A 22822-nucleotide genomic window follows, 5' to 3' on the forward strand; every position below is an offset into this window, starting at 1 on the left:
TATATGGCATATATATTTATTTTCAAGATATTTTTCATCATTCAGTCTGTGATGTGGAAAATGGCAGACATATTGCAAGTAATTTCTTATTTATGAGTTTGCATGTATATGTAATACAAAATAGGGCTTTTTTGAAGAGGTAACAAAGAAAAGAAATGACACATAAAATTACTACAATTTTCACAGTTGCCTTGTGTAGAAGAACAAAAGGATAAATTCTTTTTGTTTCAGCCCATCTAAACCAAACCCCATATTCCCCATTATCAACATACAGTTTGTCTTTGAAATCAGTGACACATGAAACATGAGTGTTATGTAGGAAAGGAAAGGTACTTGATGTTTTCCTCATGTTTCTTCCTGATAACAATTGCCTGTGTTTTCCCATTTAACCTTAGCTTCATCAGAAACCCTTCACCACTTTCATAGATCCATCTTATTAGAGATCAGAGGTCACAAAAAACCTACAGAAACAGGAAATCAAACTTCCTTAGTCCACTACAAAACACAGAAACCTGTTTCCTCTACACATCTCTAATTGGTAAAGTTCTGTCCTAGCAGATTCATTGTGGAACCAGCGATTGAAGAGGACAGAAGGACTTCGTCATCCAATCTCAAACGAACTTTCTTGCTACAGACAATGAAAATGAAGAGAGCAAGTCTTTTTGTCCTGCTTTCTAGCTTATGGAGTGGGGGCCTCGGAGTTAGCAATACTACAAATACTTGGACTATACATAATGATGAACATTCACAGAAGAATATGATGCCTGCATTGGTTCCTTTAAATAAAACACAAGGTCTTCAAATGATTATGTCAGCAGAGGCAGCCACAACTCCTGAGGCAAGAACCTCTGAAGAACACCTTCTAAAATCAGAGGGAGGTTTACCTTCTCAGTTTGACATAAATCAAACCCTCACATCCAAAGAGAAGGCTGAAGATGGAGCGGTAAAGTCACAAAATCTCACCCTTCCAACCAAATCTAACATCAAATTTAGTCCTGGGGAAGAATCAGTGGTGCTCTCTAACTCTACACTGAAATTTCTTCAGAGCTTTGCTACAAAGTCAAATCAACAAGGGAGCTCCCTAAACTCAGTAGAAGGCATGGGAAGTCGACCCCCAAGGGAGACATATGTCAGCAGAGGGGACAGCAGTGGAAGCCAAAGAAGCAACTATCAAAAACCAACTTTCGAAACTACTAGAGGAAAGTAAGATCAATCTTTTTGTTTCTTTCTTTCTCTGAATAGAATGTCTATAAGATTGCAAGATAGCAATTAAGCTATCTCACTCCCAGAAAATGATAGCATTTTCCAGATGATTCTGTCTTATTTATATATGATACATGATTTAAAATATATATTTTCACTGTAGTTCAAAATTATACAACCTTATATATATATAAAGTAAATCTGATTTTTAACTTTAAATGTCCTCATTTGGTAGAATTTAAAACAATCTCAATTTGCTATACATTTACAAATGCTACAGATTCAGAATGTTCAACTTGGGAATGATAGATCTACTCTAAGGAGTTCTGTGGCACAATGGTTAATCACTCAGCTCCTAACTGAGAGGTCAGTGGTTCTAATCCAACAGTTGTTCTGCAGGAGAAAAAAAAAACCCCTGAAGATCTGCTCCTGACAGACAGTTCTCCTCTGTATTACAGGGTCGCTATGAGTTGGAATTGACTTCATGGTACACATTACCAACAAGATACTTAGTCGATAACAGACCTATTAACTGACTTGTATTAATTTCTTGTGTCTTGGCACAGAAAATGTTGCCTGTTAACTTTGAACCACCGACTTTGCTGTTCAAATGACTTTACAGTCTGACACATTAGCCCACAGTGCCACACCAGGACTCCAATGAAAATCTGAAGAATAGCAGCATGATATAAGGAGCTCTGGTAGAGTAGTGGTTACGAATCAGGCTGTGAACCGCAAGGTCAGCAGTTCGAAACTACCAGTGGTTCCGTGGGAGAAAGATGAGGCGTTCTGCTCCCATAAAGATTTACAGCCTCGGAAACCCTGTGCAGGGTCGCTATGAGTCGGAACCAACTCCACGGCACTTAACAACAACAACATTGTCAGATATAGTGTCGGGGGATGAGCCCTTCAGATTATATGACATACAGAAAGTGGCATATAGTTATTTTATAATTATAACTGTTCTTATTGTTATGTGTCGTTGAGACAATTCCAACTCATAGTGACCCTGTGTATGATTTTCTGAGGCTGTTAATCTTTCCAGAGCAGAAAGTCTCATCTTTCTCCTTTGGAGTGGCTAATGGGCTCAAACTGCTGATGGGCTCGAATTGTAGTTCTAATAGAGTGCTTATCTTATAACATAACCACACCCCTCATAATTATAACTAGTAATTAATAATTTGATACTAAGTGCTGAAATAAATGCTAGTTATATCTATGTGGCGCTGTGGGTTAATGCACCAGACTGCAAAGCCGTTTGAACTGCAAGGTCGGTGATTCAAGCTCACCAGCTGCTCCTTGGAAACCCTATACAGGGTCACTATGAGTCAGAACTGACTCGACAGCACTTACCAATAACAACAACATATCTATCCCGAAACCTCATTTTTGAAGTTTGGGAGCACTTATTTATTCAATGATTATTTGTAAATTGCCTGCCATTGTGATATATCTTTGGGAAGACAGAATTAAAAAAAATAATAATAATAATTCACACCTTTAAAGGATATGTCTGATGAAAAGTAAACACGGCTATGTCATTCAACCAGATTTCTAAGAATTCAAAATTTGTTAGGAAACAAACTATTAAGATGTGATTTTTTTTTTTTTTTTTAAACAGAATATCATCTCATGGGATTCCCAACAAAATCCTAAAATTCTTTCTTAAGAAAAGTACCTAATATACCTACAGGCTGAGGTTTTGGGACACCTGACATTTTCTTTTGATAATCCTTTTCATTAAATTCACTCTCTTTATTGTTGTTGTTAAGTGCTGTCAAGTCAGTTTCAACTCAAAACAACCTTGTGCAGGGTTTCCAAGGAGCAACTGGTAGGTGTGAAGTGCTGACCTTGTGGTTAGTAGTATAGTTCTTATCCTACTGTGCCACACCAGGGCTCCTCTTACTCATTGTAATTGTTGTTAAGTACTGTCCAGTTGGTTCCTACCCATAGCGACCCTGTATATGGTTTCCAAGGAGCAGCTGGTGAGCTTGAACCACCAGCTTTGTGGTTCAAACTGACTTTGCAGTCCAGCGCATCAACCCATGGTGCCACACCAGGACTACTCTTGAAAAAACAAAGAAGATATTAGTGATAACATGAGAGAAATCTAGGACTTTCTCTTATGGACCTAATATTAATGCAAAAAAATTCTTACATATTTTCATCTGATCAGCAAATAATAATAGTAACAATTGTGTTGTTAAGTGCAGTCAAGTCAGTTCTGACTCATAGCAAACCTAAGGAGCAGCATGTGGGTTTGAGTCACCAGTCTTGCAATTAGTAGTCCAGTGCTTATCTTAAAATGTCACACCAAGACTCCAGTAGTAATAACAACAAACACGTACATGGTGTGGTGCTGTGGGATAATGCACTGGACCACAAGATGTGTTTGAACTGCAAGATGGGCAGTTCAAATTCACCAGTTGCTCCTTGGAAACAATATACAGGGTCTCTATGAGTCAGAATCAACTTGAAGACACTTAACAATTTGCATATGACATTTGTTCCAGTACCACTGAAGTGTTCTTACATTACTTATTTAATCAGTACCATACCCACATGAGGAAAAAACTATTTTTTCCTTTACGTAGAGTTTAAGTACTTTACCCAAGGTCACAAACCCAATAATTCTTTGGGCAAAGATTCAAACCCAGACTGGCTGGCTTCCGAGCCGTAGCTCTCAAACTCCTTTACTATACATATGCAAGGAGCTCTGGTAGAATAGTGGCTCTGAATCGGGCTGCTAATCTCACTGTCAGTAGTTCAAAACTACCAGCTGTCCCATGGGAGAAAGATGAGGCTTTCTACTTCCATGAAGATTTACAGCCTCAGAAATCCTATACAGGGTCATTATGAGTCGGAATCAATCGATTCCGTGCCACATAACCACCACCACCACTACTATACATATGCAGTGTATTTTTCCAAGTGGAAAAATGAGTAACTAGTTCACTCCTCTGCTTATGAGCCTGCAATTATTTTGTTAACTGTAGTAATAAGTTCTGAATTCTTATTTAGTCATACAACGTCTTTGGCCTAGTTTCTGTCAACTTATCCAGTCTCATCTTCTGCCGCTTCCTGCCCATTAAAATTAAGAACTCTATGGTTTACAATGCACTATTTGTTGAACCTCCCTTTGATCTCTGTCCCTCCAGCTAACATGATCCTCTTTTCCCTTCAATTACACTTTCTATGTTCCTGTGTGGTACAAACTCTTAAAGCCAATCCCTGCTAACCCAAATGTTGTTGATTCAAATCCATCTAGAGATGTCTCAAAAGAAAGGCCTGGTCATCTACTTCAAAGTCATTCGTTACTGAAAGCTCTATGGAGTACAGCTCTACTCTAACATACATGGGGTCGTCATGAATAAAAATGAACTCATTAACAACACTAACACCCAATAAAATACTCCTGGTGTGGTACTGTTGGATTAGCCCTGACAGTGAGCTAAAAGGTCAGTGATTCAAACACACCAGCTGCTCTTCAGAAACACTATACTGGGTCTCTATGAGTTGGATTCTATATAGTGGCACTAACAACAACAACAACAACCAATAATAGGGAATCCAGGCTGTTAATTGGCTCTTCTAGCTAGTCCTATAATCTATTTGAATTATTTTACTACTGCAATTACCATATAATATGCTTATAGTCAATTTGTGCTCTCCTTGCATATAATGACTTATGCTGTTCCTATAATCTATTTGAATTCTTTTACCACTGCAATTACAATATAATATGATTACAGTAAATTTGTCTTCTCCTTGTATATAATGACATATTTTAAGTGATAATAAAGACTCTAGTTTATAGTAGATGCACAATAAATATTTAATTCAAACAATGGAAAATTCAAGGGTCAAAATACGAATATGAGCAAGAATCTTCCCAAAAGATATATTGTAGCTCTTTATTCTTAAAAAAACACACACACACACACACACACACAAACAAACAAACTAATGGATCTGGATAAATTCATCTTCATTTTGTGTGTGTGCTTCCTTTGTTCTTGAAATAAGAGAAAAAAATTAGGATGAATCTGTTTATATGCTGAACAAATGATTGTTGAGCATCTAATATATCTTTAGCACTGTGCATGTCTTGAGAGTGAAATGATGAACAAAAGCTTATGTATATTCTGCTCTCATGGAAGGTTCAGGGAAGCAAAATTGAATTATAAATATGTATGTTGAATCAAATGGTGAAAACTACTCAGAAGCAAGCTTATGAGAATGTACAATAGGCTGAATGGGCTAGTTTGGGGGTCAATAAACCTTCCCAGAGAGGGTAATAGATAACATAAGGTGTGCTTCTACCCAACTGCCTACTTAACTTCTCCCACAATTCCCAAACCTTGCACACACATACCTCAGCCTTTACTCTTTCATTGAATGACTGTTACTGTTGTTAAGTACCATGGACTCAGTTTCAATTCATAGCAATCCTATATAGGGTTTCCAAGGTGCAGCTAGTGGATTTGAAAAGCAACTTTGTGGTTCAAAGTCCAGTGCTGATCGATCCTACAGTGCCATACCTGAAATGACTAGTTCCATAATAAAGATACCTTGGCTGTATCTTCCACATTTCACTCTGAGCCTTTATCTAATTTATGAACAAATTGTCTTGGTACCCTCTCCAGCACATTCCAAATGCCTGCATTTGTCTCTATCTTCACTTGTAGTTGGTTGCCATCAAGCCAGCTCTGATTCATAGTAACTTTATGTATAACAGAATGAAACATTGCCCTATGTTGCACCATATGTTCATTATAATTCACATTCATTATCGCCATCCAATTCCTAGATACCGTTACCCATCATTAGTCTCCAAACAGGTCCACATACTTCCAATCTTGCCTCGTATAATCCAGGTACACATAAGTGAAAGATCTTTCAAACACTTAAATCAAATCAGTGCACTTCGTTGATGTCATGTTAAGTTAATTCCAAGAAACATATTATTTTAGGTAACAATAAGAAAGAGAAGTCATCTCCAATTTATGTATGATGTCATGCTTTCTTATCACTTTATCTTAAACTTGGATAGAGATTTAAAAGAACAACCATATATCACTCTATTCATGCTTAAAAGGTGCATATAGATAAAATCAGATGATTAAGGTTTTTCTACTGCAATGATGGTAACTACTTTCTGATCCACAGTGGTGGAAAGTCACCCTTGATTTCAACATATACATGATTCTAAAGAAATGAGTATTCAAATCTGGGAAATATGGTATTTCAATAACATGCTTAAAATCATTCAGTGGTTTTCCATTACATTTAGAACCAAATCCTTAATCTGACCCATGGCTCCTCAGTATTACTTGACATGACCCTGTCTACCATTGTAATGTCATCATTCATAGCTTTCTACACTCACTGTCATTGTCGTTAGGTGTCATGGAGTCAGTTCTGACTCATAGCTACCTCATGCACAACAGAACAAAACATGGCCTGGTCCTGAGCCAGCCTTACAATCTTTGCTACACTACAGCCCATTGCTGCTGCCACTATGTCAATCCTTCTCATGGGCCCTTCCTCTCTTTCACTTACCCTCCACTCTGGCAAGGATGATGTCCTTCTCCAGGGACTGGTTTTTCCTAATAATATGTCCTAAGTATGAGAGATGAAGTCTGGCCATTCTGACTTCTAAGGAGCATTCTGACAGTACTTGCTCTACTACAGATTTATTTGTTCTTCTGGCAGTACTTTTAATATTCTTCTCCCACACCATAATTCAAAAGCATCAATTCTTCTACACTCTTCCTTATTCGCTGCCCAACTTTCACATGCATGTAAGGCTATTGAAAATACCATGGTTTGAGTCAGGTGCACTTCATTCCTCGAACTGACATTTTTGCTCTTGAACATTAAAAAAACTGGCACTGTGGGTTAATGCACTGGACTGCAAAGTCAGTTTGAAACATAAAGTCAGTGGTTCAAGCTTACCAACCACTCCTTGGAAGCCCTATACAGGGTTGCTATAGGTCAGAAATGACTTGATGTCACTTAACAATAACAATACAGCAGATTAACCTAATGCAATAGTCACTAGATTTCTTGAATGCTGCTTCCTGAGTATTGATTGTGGTTCTAAGTACAATGAATTATTTGACAATTTCAGTCTTTTCTCCATTTGTCATGATGTCATTTATTGAGTGTTGAGAATTTTTCTTTTCTTAACATTGAGATGCAACCGATACTGAGGGTTGCAATTTTTAATGTTCATCAGGAATTATTTTGAGTCCTCTTCACTTTCAGAATACAAGGTTGCATCATCTGCATATTGCAGGTTGTTAATGAGTCTTCTTCTAAGCCTGAAGTCACATCCTTTTTCATATAACCCAACTTTTCAGATGATTTGCTCAGTTTACAAATTGAATAAATATGGTGAAAGAATACAGTCCTGGCACACAACTTTACTGTTTTAAAACCATTCAGTGTCCCATTGTTCTGTTTGAATGACTGCCTCTTGGTCTAAGTACATGTTCCTCATGAACACAATTATGTGTTCTGGAACACCCATTCTTCATAATGTTATCCATAACTTTTCATGATCATCACAGTCAAAAGCATTTGGATAGTTGATACAGCACAGGATCCATCAGATGTCAGCAATGATATCCCTTATCTGAATGTGGCTTGAACCTCTGGCAGTTCCCTGTCAGCATAATGTTGTAGTCATTTTTTTAAATTATCATTAGCAAAAATTTACTTGCATGTGATATTAATGATATTGTTTGCAAACTTCCACATTCTGTTGGGTAAATTCTCTTTGGAATGGGCACAAATATGGATATCTTCCAATCAGTTGGCCAGGTAATTACCTTTCATATTATTTGTCATAGATGAATGAGTGCCTCCAGTTCTGTATTAATTTGTTGAAAGATTTCAATTAGTATTGGAATGTTCTTCCTTCAGCATTTAGAATGAAGGATTTTTCTTCCCATTTCAAATTCAGCTTTAAAATCTCCTTAAAGATGCTTTCTCTGATCATCCATGTAAAAAGAATACCAAAAGGATGTTTACCTGTGTTTTCTTGTATATGCAAAGGCATGGGATTCTATGAATTAAAACGAACGATGGACAACATTGACAAGAATGAGAATTCCAGAATACTTAATCATGTTCCTGCAGAAACTGTATATAGAATAAGAGGCAGATAAAGAGTCCGTGGTTTGAATAGACAAAGGAAACTTGCATATTCTGAAATCAGGAAAAGTGTGTGTGAGAAGTGTCATCTTTCATCATACTTAATCAATATGCACACTTTGCAAATATACTGAGAAACTGGAAGAATGGAACATCAAGATTGGAGGAAGGCTCACTAGCAACTTATGATATACAGATTACACAAATTTGTTTGCTGAAATTTAACAGGACTTGAAGCAATCACTGATGAAGATTAAAGACTACAGCTATGAAGAAAATTGAAGACATTTGGAAACACATAGTCCAATGGGCTAATGGACTATGTGAACATCAGTTTCCATGACCACGGGACCAGAACTAAATGGTGCCCAGCTAAAATTACCAACTGCTCTGAAACGGATAACATTAGAAGGTTCTGAGTAGAGTGGGAGAAACTGTCAAACAAAACTGAAAAGCCATTTAAAAAAAAAGAAAAAGACCAAGCATATTTGTCAGATAGAGCTTGGTGGAGGCCTGAGACTCTCGCTCTTGGTCACTCTTTAGTTCCAGAACAGAAGTTATCCTGTGGCTCAATTTTCAGCCAAGTCACAGATAGGTGTTATGCTGCGGAGGTTCTCTGCCATTGGGTCGATTCTGACTCATAGCCATCCTGTATAGGGTTTCTGAGGCTATAAATCTTTATGGGAGCAGAAAGTCTCATTTTTCTCTATAAAGGAGGGACAAAAGCACTAGTGAGGTACACACACTCAATATCAAAAGGGCAGCTTTTACCTAAGGAGAAAATCAAGAAGGGTGTAGAAAGATGGAGAAATGGAAGCAAGAAACACAGGGAAATACAGGAGGTTAAAATGAGCAAATTATAATCAAGATGAAATTAAAAATATGATTTGAATGTAAAATAATGCTCTGCTTTGTAGACTATTACTCAATTCACAATAAAAAGCCAAAAAGAAAAGGAATGAAAAATGGATACGCAGAAAAAGACTACACGATATAGATTACTTCTCAACATAAAGAAAACAATTGGGCCAATAAACAACATCATGGTAAATGGAGAAAAAATTGAAATTTCAAGGATTTTATTTTACTTGGATTCACAATGCCCATAGAATCAGCAGTCAAGAAATCAAAGCAATATATGGCATTTGATGTATTTGTTACAAAATACCTCTTTAAAATGTTAAAAAGCAAAGACATCATTTTGAGAACTAAGTTATATCTGGCTCAAGCTGGTGCGTCATATGCATGTGAAACCTGGTCCATAGATAAGGCAGACCAAAAATTAATTCATTTGAATTACGGTGTTGGCAAAAATTATTGAACATAGCATGGACTGCCAGAAGAAGCAGGAACCCACAGTGGGTTAAGCATTGTGCTGGTAATCAAAAGTTCAGAGGTTCAAATGAACCAGTCACTTTGAGGAAGAAAGATAAGGTGGTCTGCTTCCCTAAAGATTTACATCCTCAGAAACACTATGGAGCAGTTCTACTCTATCCTATAGAGACTCATTGAGTCAGAATCCACTCAACAACAGTGGTTCTGTTTGGTTTGAACCAGAACAAATAAATCTGTCTTGGAAAAAGTTCAGCCAGAATTTTCCACAAATCAAGGATGACATGTACAGGTCTCATGTACAGGTCATCAGGAGAGACTGGTCCCTGGAGAAGGACATCATGCTTGGTAAAGTCGAGGGTCAGCTATGAGCCAGATTAACACAGAAGCTACAGCAAGGGGTTCAAACATAGCAGTGATTGTGAGGATGGCAGATCACTCAGGAATTGGCACTGTTTCCTTCTGATCTTCATAAGGATTGGGAACTGTCTGGAAGGTACCTAACAACAGCCAACATTGAAATGGACATTTATTGAATGTTTATATAGTTCAGGAAATCAAATGAGAGATTTTTGTATTTCTACACATCTTGTTATATGAATTAGAAAAAAGTAATTTAGAAAGAAAATACAAAATATATAGAGATCATTAAAGGTGGAAATACTGATTCAGTTCACAGGAATACTGAATAAAACACTGAACTAACCTTCACAACATCTGCCAGCTTCCCTCCAGAGAGGCTCTCTGTCTGCACACTAGGAAAGCCTGCCATCTACTGGAGTAGAAACAGTTGACAATGTCCTCAAATGTGCAGAAGTCACAGTTGGAGGAAAACAGCAAAATAAACTAAAATTAGGAAAAATTTATGATAAAAGGGTTATTTAAATGATGGATTTTAAGAATGATTATTTATAAAACCTATATATACTATCTTATTTATTTAAATATGATATTATATTTGACTTTCAAAATTAGGAAATAGATCGAATCCCAAAAGCAGCCTCCATGTATTCCCTGGAGTGGAGGAACACATACAACAGCAAATGCTCCAAAGGCTTTACACTGAGAATATTGTATATATGCGATAGTTGGGGACTCTGAGGCACTTGGTGGTTGTTCATCTTTGAAAATGCTGTCACATTTACCATACTCTTCTTTCTAACAAAAAACTTTAAATGCAAAAGTTGATAAATAAAAGATGTTTATTCTGAAAATACCAGAAATTCCCCATAATCTGAGTTTCACGTGATTGCCTTTCAAAAATATCTGACAAATAATAGTTTATTTACAGAAATCTTTTATGAAATTAATACTTCTATACACTTGAATGGGGTCCTGGTATAGCACTACAGGTTAATGCACCAAACTGCAAGGCTAGTTTGAACCTAAGGTCAGTGGTCAAGCTCAGAAACTCTATACAGGGTCACTATGAATCAGATCCAACTAAACTGTCACTTAACAACAGCAAGAACAAACAACTTGAATAACAGATAGAATTCTGAGAATTAATGAATTCTAGAAAGGCTGCAACCATTTGTCATCAACTCAAGACTACTCCTTATTTAATACAGTAGAAATGTGGTCCATAGAATTCTCTACTGCTGAGTGTTCAAAAATACATAGTTCTCTAGAGTATTCTCCAAGGTGCCTGTGGATAGACCTGGACCACCAGACTTTTGGTTGGCAGTTGTTTAATGCTATCAAGATAGTTCAAACTCATTGCGACCCTTGATAGGATTTTTGAGAAGCAGCTGATGGCTTTGAGCCACTGAACTTGCAGATAGTAATCCAGTGCTAATCCTACAGAACATATTAACTGTTTTCATCACCCAGGGACTTCTATTAAGGGTGCTGCTACATAATACACTGGACTGCAAAGTCAGTTTGAACCACAAGGTTGGTGATTCAAACTTACCAGCTGTTCTTCAGAAACCTTATATAGGGTCGCTATGTGTCTGAACCAATTTGACGGCACTTAACAAGAACAACACTAAAATTGAACTCCTGGTGTGGTGCTGTGGGATCAGCACTGGATTTCAAACCAAAAGGTTGGCAGTTTAAACCCACCGACTGCTCCTTGGAAACCCTATACAGGGTCACTTTGAATTAGAACTGACTTGATAGCACTTAACAATAATCACAACAAACTAAAATTAAAGCATATAAGTAAATTATTTTTTTCTTTGGAAAATATTACGCTTCTTAAGGAAATTAGTATCAAGATGCAGTTATCTTTTTAAACTTTTAGTCAAAGCTAAATATAAAAAATCCTAGTGGTTTACTTGAATATGATTTACATGTTAGGGATCTTTTTGGTAAATCTAAAATGATTTATTTTAATTTATATTCTTTTATCTCTCATATTGTGAGTACCGCACACTGCTTTCTTATTTATGATTGATGTAAAATTTAGTATCCAAAATGAGTGATTTGTTAAGGGTCTTTTCTTTTAGGTCTGATAGAAAAAAATTAAAATTCTGATAAAGATTCTATAACACTTTGAAAGCATATTTGTTCATGCCCTTCTATAAATTATAGAGATGTTTTGAATATCACTCATCTGAGAGGTAGGCTTCATTTGAATTGGGGATGATAGCAGTCTTCTGTATTGGTTTTCTGGAAATTATTATTGATCTGAACCATACAAGCAATTATGGTTAAGAAGGGTTTATCATTAGAGGTCATTAAAGAAGTTAAAAAAAAAGAACCATGTACTTACTTTTATTTTAGGCAAAGATAAATAGAGATAAATTATTCATTATCTATATATTTACTTATCTAGTTCCCCTTCATAAAAGATTTCATTTAATTCTCAAATAACTTAATCATTAATAGTAACGGCTATCACTGTTATTGAAATACACAAATCAGTGCTAAGAATTTTGCTTATATTAATATACTTTGTACCACAATCATTCGTCTAGGTATTATCCTTTTCCTTATTGTTAAGACAATAAAGTCATATTTAACAGACCAGGTAATTAATGGCTAACACATTATAAAGTCAATATCTAAATGCAGGCAGCCTGGTTCTAACAACCACTCTCCTATTGAGAAAACTTTTTCTTTACTATTTTGCCTTGTTTAACCCAGGTTTTGTTGTTATTTGGTTGTTTTTAAGTGCATTCAACTTGGTTCCAACTCACAGTGATCTTGTATAGGATTTCCACGAAGTTTCTCGTGGATTTGAATTGTCGACCTGTGGTTTGCAGTCCAGTGCTTATCCTACATTGCCGCATCAAGTATTACCCCCTTAATTCAGCAGTAGTACATGAAAGACCTAGACATAAAAACAAAAACAAAAAACCTCTTTCATTTGCCCCCATGTTTGGAGTAAAAAAAAAAAAAGAGAGAGAGAGAATAGCAATCGTGTCCAGCAAGCATTCTTCATCATCAGAAATGACCTTATAGATCTGATTGAAATTCCAGGGGGAAAAAAAAGAAAGCATGTGTTTATCACAGCTATGACTTGAAAGAAACCCTTTGCTTTCCTTTTCTTTTTATTTGTAATTACAACAATTGCTCTTTTTTCCATTTGCTTGAAATATGTTTTCCTATGCTTATTTTTGGCTTTGTGTCTCAGGTATGTCTCTTGTAGATAGCGTATTGATGTGTCATGTTTTCTTACATACTACACTTTTCTCTGTGTCTTGCATGACAATCGATTTAAATCACCCACTGACATCTAGTTAATTTTGACTCATAGCAATCCTGTGTAGGGTTTTCAACACTCTACATCTATAATCTTTTTCCTGCAGAGCAGCTTAAGGGTTGATCAGACACCCTTATGGTTCAGCAGTTCAGTGCTTATCCTACAGTACTACTAGGGCTCCTTAGTATATTTAAATCAGTGTAATTATCAAAATGTATGCATTTACTATTGTCATTTTGCTGTGTTTTTGGTGTGTGTGTGTGTGTGTGTGTGTGTGTGTGTGTGATGTTAATGCTTTCTTTGTTCCATGGATTTTTCTGTGCTGAGTTCATTTTGTTTATGGATTATCTCAACATTTCCTTTGTTGTTATTCTAGTGTTTAATGAGACTTTATTATGCTCTTTTTTATTTGGTTAAAGGATGCATTAATTTTCTTTGATGTTACCCTCTAATGTATTAGCATTTTCCCAAGTTTAAAATAGTCTGTTCCTTCTTGATATTGTCTTAACTGTCTCTCAGTTTGGAAGTTCTGTAACTACACCATTTATTTCCCCCCCCCCTTTTTTTTTTTTTTGCAGAAGAGGGGGGCTGCATTGTCTATGTATACATATTTTGTTTAACTGCACTAAACTTCTAAAGTTTTTTAAACCACAAATCCTGATAAAAATACATTTTTGCCAACTTGCCTCTTTTTTGTGTGTATTGCCTTCCCTGTCACTGAAGTTAACATGAATCTGTCCTCTAACAAGTGAATAATACTCGCCTCGCATCCACTGCCACTTTGCTGAATCTTTCAGTGAGTTCCAATAATTTTCATACTGAGTCTTTGGGATTTTCTAAGTATAGGATCATATCATCGACAAATAGAGAAAGTTTTCCTTATTTTTTGCCACTTTGATTGCCTCTTCTTCATTCTAGTCTGTCTTAGTTTGAAAGTTCTACTGAAATCTGTCCACCAATGGTGACTTTGTTGCTGTCGTTAAGTATCATGGAGTTGATTCCGACTCATAGTGACCCTGCACAGGGTCTCCAGGGCTGTAAATCTTTATGGGAGCAGAAAGCCTCATCTTTCTCCTGCTGAGCAGCTGGTAGTTTCGAACTGCCGACCGTTTGGTCAGCAGCTCAATTCATAATCACTACGCTACCAGAGCTCCTTGCGGTACTTAAAATACTGGTGGCATAGCTTCCGGCATCATAGCAACATATAAGCCACCACAGTCTGACAAACTGATAAGTGAGGGGTACCTGGTATGAATTCCACTTGGTCATAATGCACTATTATTATTATTATTATTTTGAGATCCCAGTGGATTCTATTGGCTATGATTTTGTTGAGAATTTTGGCACTTAACGTTCATTGGGGAGTTCTGGGGGGGTGTTATGGGTTAATGTGCTGGACTGCAAGGTCAGGTTGACCACAAAGTCGGTGATTCAAACTCACCAGCCATTCCTTAGAAACCCTATACAGGGTTGCTATGAGTTGGAACCAACTTCATGGCACTTAACCACAACAATGTTCAATAGGAATATTGGTCTATAATTTTCTTTTTTTATTCACTCTTTTTATTTTGTAGTTGCCATTATTTTCAAATTGATGTGTATGGTTCCCTATTTTCAGCATTGAAGATGTAGTTTATTTTTTTACCTCAGCTAACATGGTAAAATAATTATGCTAAATGATTATTGTTGTTGTCACCTGCCATCCATTCTGTTTCTATTCATGTTGCTGTTGGTTGGTTGGTTGGTTGGTTGGTTGGTTGGTTATGTGCCGTGGAGTTGGTGCTGACTCATAGCGACCCTGTGTAGGGTTTCCGAGGCTGTAAATCTTTACAAGAGCAGAAAGCTTCATCCTTCTCCTGTGGAATAGCTGGTAGTTTCTAACTGCTGACCTTGCAATTTGCAGCCTGATTCATAACCACTATGCTACCAGAGAATATTGCTGTTAAGTGCCATCAAGTTGGTTCTGATTCATAGCAGCCTTGTGCACAACACAACAAATACTGCTTGATCCTTCCCCATGCTCACAATCATTACCTTGTTTCAGCCAATCATTGCAGCCACTGTGTCAATCTATCTCATTTAGAACTTCCTCTTTTTCAAGGACCCTCCACTTTACCAAGCCTGTGGTCCTTCTCCAGGGACTGGTCCCTCTTGAAGATAAGTCTCAGAGTCTTTTCTTCTAAAGAACATTCTGGTTGTAATTTTTCCAAGACAGTCATTCTTCTGACAGTCCATAGTACATGTTCCATATTCTTCACTGAAACCACATCACAGACATCAGTTCTTCCTGTTTTCCTAATCCATCTTTTGCATGTGTATGAGGTTGATTGAAAATATCAAGCCTTGGGTCAAGTATCCTTAGTCCTCGAGATGACATCTTTACTTTTAAAGATCTTGAGGACATCATGCTGAATGAAATTAGTCAGTCAAAAAAGGACAAATATTGCATAAGACCATTACTGAAAATGCTACCAGATCCTTAGGACCTGGTATTTTGTGTTATTGTATAAAATCAAGCTACAGGTTGTCAATACTGAGAGTTTTAATAAGTAAATGTTTAGAAATTGCATGACAAGCAATTTATTAAATTGATTATGAAGTTGAATAATGTTAATACCTAGATCTCTGTTCTTTATTTCTTAGGGCAAATACTCTATGGTTCATTACTTAAAGGCATCCTTTGTTGTTTCAGTTCGTTCTCAGCTCAGAATTGTTGTTGTTAAGTGCTGTTGAGTCGGTTCTGACTCATAGCAACCCTGTGCAAGGTTTCTGAGGAGCAGCTGGTACAAGAATGTGTATTATGGGATATGATTTGGTCAGGATACAGTTCAATGACAAAAGACTAATGGAGAGTTTTGTTTTGTTTATTTAGTTTTTCATCAGAGCCCTGAAGGCTTGGGATTCTAAAATGTTTCCATCAAAGTTAAGGAAGATTATGTATTTGCAATGTCTTCTTTTAGCTTACTGTCAAAAGATTTCAAGTTTTATAAGTCAAACTACAGTCATTTCCCTTTTTCAAAATGTTCTTTAAACTAGGACTTTGTTAATAAATTGTTGTTGTTGTTGTGAAGTGCCGTCGAGTCGGTTCCGATCTATAGCGACCCTGTATAGGGTTTCCGAGGAGCAGCTGGTGAACTTGAACTGCCGACCTTGCAGTTCAAACGGCTTTGCAGTCTGGTGCATTAACCCACAGCGTCACACCAGGACGTGTGAGTTAATAAATGTTGTTGTTGTTGTTAAGTGCCGTCGAGTCAGTTCCGACTCATAGCGACCCTGCACAGGGTTTCCAAGGCTGTAAATCTTTACGGGAGCAGAAAACCTCATCTTTCTGCCTCGGAATAGCTGGTAGTTTCGAACTGCTGACCTTGAGGTTTATAGCCTGATTCGTAGCCACTATGCTGCCAGAGCTCCTTTCTGTTAATAAATAGTGACCTTTAAAAAATTCAGACTCCATAAAGAGATCAACAGATAGTTTGGAATATTTTGTTAAAGTATGGTGATACCTGAGGAAAAATACTGTGAAATAAAGAGCTGGAAAGAGCAAGAAATAAAAATAAATAAATAAAATAACAAACAGTTAAATGTAAGACAAGTATAATAAAGTGATGTTTAAAAATAACTAGTTTCTTACCTCAAATGTCCATCTACCTAAAATAAGCTTTTAGCCTATCAACGTTGAAAAATCCAAGGAATCGATACAAATTATTTTCAATGCATGTGCCTGCTTTTGTGCAACAGAGTTATTACCCTTAAAGAGAATCCAAAATGAAATTGCCAGAATGCAGGGCTATGACCCCATGGAAAACTAAATACTGCAAAATAGCTGCTGTCCTTTCTCCATAATCATTCTGGAAAAGTAGAAAGGATTTCTAGGTTTAAGCAAAATTGTTTGTCTTGGATCATTGCATTTGCCTTTAAACTGTCTGTTACCATTTTGCCATGCCTAATTTTCTATTTTTAAACCTACATTTTTTTTGATAATTTGGTTTTAAAATTATATTTCCATTTTTAACATCCATCCATTAATGAGTTTATTTCATCGGTAGAATAAACCTAATTATGAGTCACACCAGGGGCTCTTTGGCTGTAGGTAGGTTTTCCAATTTACCCTGGATCAAAGATTGCTGGGTCATGAGCAAACTGCTGACCTGCCTCTTTGCCTATACAACTATTGTAGTCATCAGATTGTTTTATTACTTAGAATTTTAAAGGATCTCAGCAGGTGACATTGACATTTTTTTTCACAGAGAATATATACTTGTCTATTGTTGGAGTTTTTTGTGCATTTTACAGAACTCAGAGTATGCAGACATGGTATAATTTTTCTTGTATCACACTCCGCCCTCCATAGCCATTCAGCGAACGTTTGTGTGACAGACAATTGAATTACTCTTCTGGTGAAGTTAGTCATCTCAGTAACAAGAATGCTCAGTGGATTTGCATGAGGAATCTACATATTTCTAAAGATCACTTTATTATGGTCCCTTAAAATTTAAGTGTTTCTTATTTTATTTTTTTATTTATGGCTTTTTTTCATGTCTTTATTTCACATTATTGTTTGTTTCAATGAAATATGTCAAAGTATCACTTTATGGAGACTGAAATTGTAAACTCTATTCAAAAGAACCTTACAAGGTACTAGCTGTGTGGTTTTCTATGTATCTACTTTTGTTGGATGAATGATTCAGTCAGCCTTATTTGTAGAAAACATTTGGGCTTAAGAAGCCTAGTATTCGAGAGCAGACATTTGTTTACTCCTTCATTGTTTCTTGACTGCAGAGAAATGTGCTTCTTCTTTGTGACTTTTATCTTTTAGGTTAATTTCTGCATCATTTTATTTGGTCTTATTTTTATTTTTAAGCTGAATAGATTTCTAACTGATTTAAAAACATGCATCTCATATTGATTTGGACTTTCAGTGCTTGGAATTTACACTTATAAAACATTTTCATTACTACTATATTTTTTGGTGCTGTATGATAAGCACTGAGCTGCTACTCATAATGTTTGGGGTTCAAATCCACCAGCTACTCTAAGGAAAGTTTATACAGGGTTGCTATGAGTGAGAACTGACTCTACTGCACTTAAATTTTTTAAAATTTTGAAAATCCTCTATCTTCCAAATTAAAAAAAAAAATGTACTAAGTAAAAAGTAATACAATTTGAATTAACTAAATATTCTCCATTCTTATAAATATGTTCTTAATAAGACAAAAATTATAGATATATAAAAGCGAGGGGAACAAAAATTGTGATTATTTAATTCAGTAATGTAGTGCTGAGGGCTAACGTGTCAGACTGCAAAGTCGTTTGAACTGCAAAGTTGGTGGTTCAAGCTCACCAGCTGCTCCTCGGAAACCCTATACAGGGTCGCTATGGGTCGGAATCAACTTGGTGACACTTCACAACAACAATCTGTACAAATGAAGTTGATCCTTCTACTTTCCCTATAAGGGTCTATATGTTGTTACAGCCCATGGCACTTTCAATATTCTCCTCCAATACCATAACTCAAAAGCATCAATCTTCTATGGTCTTCCATATTCAATGTCCAGCTTTCGCATACATACGAGGTTATTGAAAATACCATGGCTTGGGTCAGGTGCACCTTAGTCCTCAAGCTGACATCTTTGCTCTTCAACACTTTAAAAAGGTCTTGTGCAGCAGATTTGCCTGATGCAATACATCATTTGATTTCTTGATTACTGTTGCCATGAGTGTTGATAGTTGATCCAAGAAGAATGAAGTCCTTGACAACATCAATCTTTTTTCCATTGATAAAAATGTTGTTTATTGATCCAGAGATGAGAATTTTTGTTTTCTTTACATTGAAATGCAATCCATACCAAAGGCTGTGCTCTTTGAACTTCATCAGTAAATACTTTAAGTCCTCTTCACTTCCAGCAAGCAAGGTTGTATCATCTGCGTATTGCAGGTTGTCAATGAGCCTTCCTCCAATCCTGATGCCATGCTTTTCTTCATATAACTCAGCTTCTTGGATAACTTGCTCAGCATACAGGTTGAACAAGTATGGTGAAAGAATACAACCTTGTCACACATCTTTCTTAATTTTGAAACATTCAATGATCCCATGTTCTATTCCAACAACTGCCTCTTGGTCCATGTACAGAGTCTCCATGAGCACAATTAAGTGTGCCAGAATACTCATACTTCACAATGTTCTCCATAGCTTGTCATGATCCACAAATTGAAAGCCTTTGAGTAGTCAATAAAGCACAGGTAAACATCTTTCTGGTATTCTCTGATTTCAGTCAAGATCCATCAGACATCAGCAATGGTATCTCTCATTCCACGTCATCTTCTAAACCCAGCTTGAATTTCTGGAAGTTCTCTGTCAATGTATGTTTGCAGCTATTTCTGCGTTATTTTTAGTAAAACTTAACTCACATAGGATATCAAAGAGATTGTCCAATGATTTTTGCATTCCATTGGGTCATCTCTCTTTGGAATGGGCACAGATATGGATCGCTTCCAATTAGTGAGCCACATAGTTGTCTTCCAAATTCTTAGCAAAGATGAGTAAGTTTCTCCAGTGCTACTTCACTTTCTTGAAATATTTCAATTTTTATTCCATCAATCCTGGTGCCTTGATCTTTGCCAATTCCTTCAGTGAACCTTGGACTTCTTCCTTCAGGATTATTGACTTTTGATCAAATGCTAACTCTTGAAACAGTTGAACATCAACCATTTCCTTTCCGTACAGTGACTCTGTGAATTCCTTCCATCTTTTTTTGATGCTTTCTGCATCATTCAGTAATTTGCCTAGAGAATCCTTCAAAAACAAAAATCAAGGCTTGAATTTTTTTCTTCAGTTCCCCCAGCTTCAGAAATGCTGAGTGCATTCTTCCCTTTTGGTTTTCTGACTCCAGATCTTTGCACATTTTGTTGTAATATTTGACTTTGTCTTCTCAAACAGACCTTTGAAATTATCTGTTCAGCCCTCATACCTCTTCATTTCTTCCATTTGCTTTAGCATCTCTACTCTGGAAAGCAAGTTTCAGTGTCTCTTCTGACATCCATTTTGATCTTTTTCTTCTTTCTTGTCTGCTTAATGACTTTTTGATTTCTTCCTGTATGGTGTTCTTGATGTCATCCCACAACTCTTCTGGTCTTCAGTCTTTAGTGTTTAATATATCAAATCTGTTCTTCAGATGATCTCTAAATTAAGGTGAGATATATTCAAGGTCATATTTTCACCCTCATGGACTTGTTTTCATTTTCTTGCGCTTCAGTTTGAATTTGCATATGAGCAATTGATGGTCTGTTCCACACTCTGCCCTGGCCTTGTTTTGACTGATGATATAGAGCTTTTCCATCATCTCTTTCTACAGATGTAGTCGATTTGATTTCTGTGTATTCCATCTGGCGAGGTCCATGTGTATAATTGTCTCTTATGCTGTCTAAAGAAGGTATTTGAAATGAACAAATCATTGATTTTGCAGAATTCTGTCATGCAATCTCCAGTATCATTTCTATCACCAAGGCCATATTTTCCAACTACTGATCCTTCCTCTATGTTCCCAACCTTTGCATTCCTGTCACTAGTAATGATCAATACATCTTGATAGCATGTTTGATTAATTTCAGATTGAAGAAGTTGGTAGAGTTCTTCTATTTCAGCTTCACTGGCTTTTGTGCTTGGTGCATAAATTTGAATAATAGTGGTATTAACTGGGCTTCCCTGTAGGCACATGGATATTATCCTATCACAGAGAGTGTAGTACCTCATGACTGACCTGTATAAGTTCTTATTGACAATGAATGCAACACCATTCCTCTTCAATTTGTCATTTCCAGCATAGTAAACCATGTGATTATCCGATTTTAAATGGCCAATACCAGTCCATTTCAGCTCACTAATGCCTAAAATACAGATGTTTATGCATTCCATTTCATTTTTGACAATTTCCAATTCTCCTAGATTCATACTTATACATTACATGGTCTGATTATTAATGGATGTTGACAGCTGTTTCTCTTCATTTTGAGTTGTGCCCCTTCAGCAAATTAAGGTCCTGTGGGCTTTACTCCCACAGGCTTTACTCCATTTGCGTCATCACAGTCAACTCTACTTTGAGGAGGCTGCTCTTCCTCAGTCACTTTTGAATGACTTCCAACCTGAGGGGCTCATTTTCTGGCATTATATCTGACAGTGTTTCTCTGCTATTCATAAGGTTTTCAGTGACTAAATATTGGAAAGTAGTTTGTCACTCCTTCTTCCTAGTCTGTCTTCATCTGGAAGTTCATCTGAAACATGTCCACCATTGGTGACCCTGCTGGTATTTAAATTACCAGTGGCATAGCTTCCAGAATCACAGCAACTCACAAGCCACCACAGTATCACAAACTGTTAGATGAGTTGTTGTTGTTAAGTACCGTGGAGTCAGTTCTGACTCATAGTGACCCAGCACAGGGTTTCCGAGGCTGTAAATCTTTATGGGAGCAGAAAGCGTCATCTGTCTCCCATAGAACGTCTGATAGTTTTAAACTGACGACCTTGAGATTAGCAGCCTGATTCATAACCACTACGCTACCAGAACTCCTTGATAGACGAGTAGTGAGAGCAAAATGTAGTGTTCTGGGATTCCCATTCTTCCCAATAGTATCCGTAGTTTGTTATGAATCATATAAAGAGTGCCTTTACATAGTCAATAAAGCACAAGTAGGCATCTTTCTGGCATTCTCTGCTTTCAGTCAAAACTCGTCTGACGTCAGCAATTTTATCCTTCATACCATATCCTCTTCTGAACCCAACTTTAGTCTCTGGCAACTCCCTGTCAATGGACTGCAACCGTATTTTAGTAATCTTCAGTTAAATTTTACTCACAAGTGAGATATATACATATGTATGGTTTTTTTTTTTATGATTCCCACATTTCATTGGGTCACCTTTCTTTGGAATGGGCATAAATATGGATCTCTTCTAATTGTTTTGTCAAGTGTCTATCTTCTAAATTTCTTGTCAGAGAGTAGTGAGTGAGTGCCTCCAGCTCTGCTTCAGTTTGTTGAAACATTTCAATTTGAATTCCATCAACTTTTGAAGACTTGTTTTTTGCCAGTGACTTCAGTGCAGCTTTACAAGGTTTGTTTTTGTTGTTATCAAGTGCCACTGAGTCAGTTCCAACTCACAGTGACTGTATATAAGGTTTCAAAGGAGCAACTGATGGGTCTGAACTGTCACCCTTGCAGTTAATAGTGCAGTACTTACCCTACAGAGCCTTACCATGACTCCAACTTTACATGTGTTGTTGTTGTTCAGTGCTATCGAGTCAGTTCTAACTCAGAGTGATCCTGGCTAGGGTTTCCGAGGAGCTGCTGGTGAGTTTAAACTGCTGACCTTGCAGTTGAAATCAATTTTGTGGTCCAGTGCATTGTCCCACAGCTCCAGGTAAACATTATTATATTCGCCACTCTATCATGGAAACACTTGGAGTATATAGAGCTTCATAATTT

At 36.8% G+C, this 22822-nt stretch overlaps 1 protein-coding gene across 1 annotated transcript in view; it reads left to right on the plus strand.

Moving 5' to 3' along the window:
* The first annotated feature begins 643 nt into the window (after positions 1-643).
* MMRN1 (multimerin 1) overlaps positions 644-22822 on the plus strand; it is an 84269-nt gene continuing 62090 nt past the window's right edge. The window contains exon 1 of the mRNA XM_006872973.1: positions 644-1203. Coding sequence (XP_006873035.1) covers positions 644-1203 — 560 coding nt within the window. The remainder of the gene's footprint in view (positions 1204-22822) is intronic.

This window comes from Chrysochloris asiatica, unplaced genomic scaffold, assembly GCF_000296735.1.
Source record: "Chrysochloris asiatica unplaced genomic scaffold, ChrAsi1.0 scaffold00218, whole genome shotgun sequence".
Classification (NCBI taxonomy): Eukaryota; Metazoa; Chordata; class Mammalia; order Afrosoricida; family Chrysochloridae; genus Chrysochloris; species Chrysochloris asiatica.